The 3,740-nt window shown below is 62.8% G+C and overlaps 1 protein-coding gene across 1 annotated transcript; it reads left to right on the top strand.

Moving 5' to 3' along the window:
• Positions 1-158: 158 nt before the first annotated feature.
• LOC103922282 (myb-related transcription factor, partner of profilin-like) lies at positions 159-3,685 on the top strand (the record flags this gene model as incomplete). Its single annotated transcript, XM_009330389.1, has 3 exons — positions 159-351; positions 1,717-2,115; positions 3,482-3,685. Coding segments are annotated over exons 1-3 (796 nt in total), but the record flags the coding sequence as incomplete, so codon positions are not given.
• Between the last annotated feature and the right edge of the window lie 55 nt (positions 3,686-3,740).

The raw sequence follows: 3,740 nt of genomic DNA, 5'->3' as shown, positions 1-3,740 counted from the left end.
CAAGGCCTGTGTCGTGGCGCTTGGGGTGCGCCATGGCCGAGAGCCTTGCCGAGGTGCTCACCGTGGCCGGGGGCTTTGCCACGGGCAGAAGACCTGCACCGTGGCCACGGTCTTTGCCAGGGTCTTAAGGCACTCAGCGGGAGCTTGAGGTGTTCGCCATGGCCAAGGCCTTCGCCACGGTCTTCACCGTGGCCTTGAAGCACTCACCATGGCCTTCGTCTTCGCCATGGCCCCAAGGCCCTCACCGGGAGCTTGAGGTGTTCGCCGTGGCCAAGGCCTTTGCCAAGGTCTTCACCATGGCCTTGAAGCACTTGCCATGGTCTTGGTCGTTGCTATGGCCTGAAGGCCGTTGTGAGAGCTTGAGGTGTTCACCATGGCCAAGGCTTTCACCGTGGCCTTGACGTGCTCGCCATGGCCATGGTTTTCGCTATAATCCTGAGACCCTCACTGGGAGCTTGAGGTGTTCACCGTGTTGGTCATGGCCCTTCAAGGCCTTCGCCATCACCTTGAAGCACTCGCCATGGCCACGGTCTTTGCCATGGCTCCAACACCCTCAATGGGAGCTTGAGGTGTTCACCGTGGCCAAGGCTTTCGTTAACGTCTTCGCCATGGCCTTGAGGTGCTTGCCATGGCCAAGGACTTCACCATGGCCCCAAGGTCCTCACTGGGAACCTGAGGTGCTCACTGGGGCCCTGAGGGTCTCACCATGGCCAAGACCCTTGCCAAAGCCTGCATCATAGCCAAGGTCTTCACCATGGCCTTGAGATGCTCACCACGGCCAAGGCCTTTGCCATGGCCCCACGACCTGTACTATGGCCAAGGTCTGTGCCATGGCCCTGAGGCTCCTGCTGGGAACCTAAAGTACTTGCCATGGCCAAGGCCTTCGCCGTGGCCCTCAGGCCTTGTGCTGCAGCCCTGGTGCTTTCACCATGGCTGTAGCCCTTGCCATGGCTCCGAGGTGCTTGCCATCACCAAGACCCTTGCTGTGGACCTGAGGTGCTGACCATGACCAAGCCCCTCGCTGTGGTGCTCACTGTGGCCCAGAGGCGATGGCCATGGCCCTGAAGTTGTTGCTGTGGCTCCTGCCATGGCCCTGGGGTGCTTGCCAAGGCCATGTCCCGGAGGCACTCGCCCTTGCTGTCAACGTGGCCACGAGGCCCTCGCTGTGGCCTTGAGGCGCTCCCCATCGCCCTCAGCCTGGCCCTGAGGTGCTCCTTGTCACCCTCTGTGTGGCCCTGAGGCACTTGCCATGGCCCCGAAGTGCGTGCCGTGACTGAGGTGCTCACCGTGGCCCCGAGGTGCGTGCTGTGACTCTCACCGCGGCCTCTGTCGCGGTCCCAGTGCACGCACCGTGAGCATGACCCTCTCTGCGGCCCCCGTGGTAGCTGGCTGGGGTCCCCGGGTGCCTCTGGTTGGAGAGGGCCCCCTCCCCCCCCACTGCCGCCACCCACCGCTGCCCTTTCCTTTTCTCCCCTCCCAGGTGCTCTCGAGCTGGGGCGAGGGGATGAGGTGCCCCCCTGCCGCGTGGTGTGCCGAAGCGGCTCTTTAGATCCTCCCCGGCCCAAGCCTCCCCTGCCATGGATGCCTCGGGGGCTCTTGCTTCGGCTCCCTCCTCCGCGGCTCCCTCTTGCTCCCGCAGCCCCATGTTCCCCCCAGGAGCTGACAGAGAGGAGTGGGGACCGAGGTTCAATTGTGCCCCTTCCACCTCTGCCGCAGCCTCGCAGGCGATGCCAGCGTCTGGCCGGAAGAGGAAGGCCAACTTCTCCAATGACGAGACTGAGACGCTGGTCTGGAATGTGGTCCGGCATTTCAGCGCCCTGTATGGGTCTGAAGCCCTGCGGGCTCACCCCGTGCGGCGGAAGCAGCTCTGGACCCAAATCCAAAGCCGCGTCAACTTCCTGGGCTACACCGAACGCTCCATCGACGACCTCAAGCACAAGTGGCGCGACCTGCGGTTGGACGTCAAGAAAAAGATCACCTCCAAGAAGCACCTGCCCATGAACCGCGCCGGCGGGCCCCTCCACAAGCCGCGCCTCACGCCCCTGGAGAAGATGGTGGCTTCCAACTTCTTGCAGGGCCACACACACCCGGAGCCCGAAATCATCTTGGACCCAGGTCAGTCGTGGTGGTTCTCTGGGGAGAGGAGAGTTGGAGTGGCAGAGTCCTGTGCTGCGTCCCCACCTGTGCTCTCCGAGGGATGTCCGGCCTGGTAACGTCACCAGGCCGGTCCCCCTGAGCTCCATGGTCTGCCGAGCATTTGTGTTTTGAGCTAGCCAGCGTGGCGTGGATCATGGAAGGAGACATTGGGGTTTTGCTCTCGTACGCGGTTTGTGTCGGGGCTACAGCATCCGGCAGGGCCGGGGTCCTGTCGTGTCTGAGTAGCAAACCACCAGGGTTGGAAACTGCGTGCGCTGGAATTAAAAATCCGCTGTGGAAATGACCTGGGATCCACAGGAACGCCTCAAACTTTGTGGGAGCGGGTCTTTTTTTGGTTTTTTCCTTTCTTTAATTTCATACAGTGCCTGGCCTTGCTGGATACCGTCTAAAGGCAGCCGGTAAAAGACGGGATGGGATTTTATTTCCCCTGTTCCTTTCAGGGTCAGTGTCGCCCGTGGTTAGCTGAGGTCAGAGGGAGCGGGAGCAGCTGCTTCAGTCCAAAGTCACACCGTACTCCCGCAGCGTCTCGCTCCCGGGTGCCATGCGTGGCCAGGGGGAGCCAGTGGGTCCCTGGGCAGGCCGTGCCTTCTCGATGGGGCTGTGCCTTTGAACCCTCCATCGCCGGCAGAGCAAGCCTGTGCCTTGGCCTCCCGCAGAGCGCAGAGCCCTCTTGCCGGTCCCGCTCTTGGGTGATGCCTGTTTAGCTCAAATGCCCAAGAGATGCTCGGGGGGAAGATGCTGGTGAAAGACCTGACATCGGTCTTGCAGTAGTGCTGAGCTGGGCCCACGGGTACACCCCAACTGGGCTTTGTTACTGGCCAGGAGGCAAATACCCGCCCTGCCCTTTCATTTCCACAAAGGGGTTGTGTCCCCAGGGGTCACCAGGGTGAGTTGTTCCTGCTCCTGCCTCTGCTCTTTGATTTCAGGTCGGCCCGTCAGGTTTCGCATGCGACGAGTGGGCGGCGTGGGTCTCGTTTCACTCGGTTCAGGCTCGGGCTGTCTCTGAACCAGACGCCCGTCTCGCTGCAAAGCAGAAAAGCTCTGGGCTGGAGGAAGAAGTCCTGCGGGACATTTAGGGGATGCCAGTGCCCTCGGGGCTGGGCGAGTTCAGGATGGTCCTGAGGACGAGCGATCGCACCGGCCAGCCTTGCAGGAGGAGCGTCTGCGCCTCAGTTCAACTGTCGTCCCCCCCTCAGCGTCGCTCCCCCTGCAGATTCCCTTGGGACCCTTCTTCTGGGGAGCCCCATCCGCCCTTCCGTGGGGGCACGTGAGCCGCCGGTGCCGTCGTCGCAGCGGCTGAGGCTGGATTCTCTCTGTCCCGCAGATCTGTTCTTCCCCGGCGCGACCAAGCAGTCCTTCATGCACCTGCAGCCCGGCGTGAGCCACCCCAGCATCTACATCGACACCAACGGGCAGCCCTCGTCCCTGCCGGACGTGGAGGGCTCCGCCGTGCCCCGGCTGGCAGTGCAGAGCCCCGACCCCTCCGTCATCTGCGAGTACAGCCGAGGGGAAGGACAGAGCAGTTCGGGTAAGGCTGCGGGAGAAGCTGCTGCAGGGCTTTAGGGGGCGGAGGGAGGGCGCAG

Source organism: Pygoscelis adeliae, unplaced genomic scaffold, assembly GCF_000699105.1.
Source record: "Pygoscelis adeliae isolate BGI_AS28 unplaced genomic scaffold, ASM69910v1 Scaffold1148, whole genome shotgun sequence".
Classification (NCBI taxonomy): Eukaryota; Metazoa; Chordata; class Aves; order Sphenisciformes; family Spheniscidae; genus Pygoscelis; species Pygoscelis adeliae.
The sequence above is the reverse complement of the archived record's forward strand: the minus strand, read 5'-3'. Positions and strand labels throughout refer to the sequence as shown.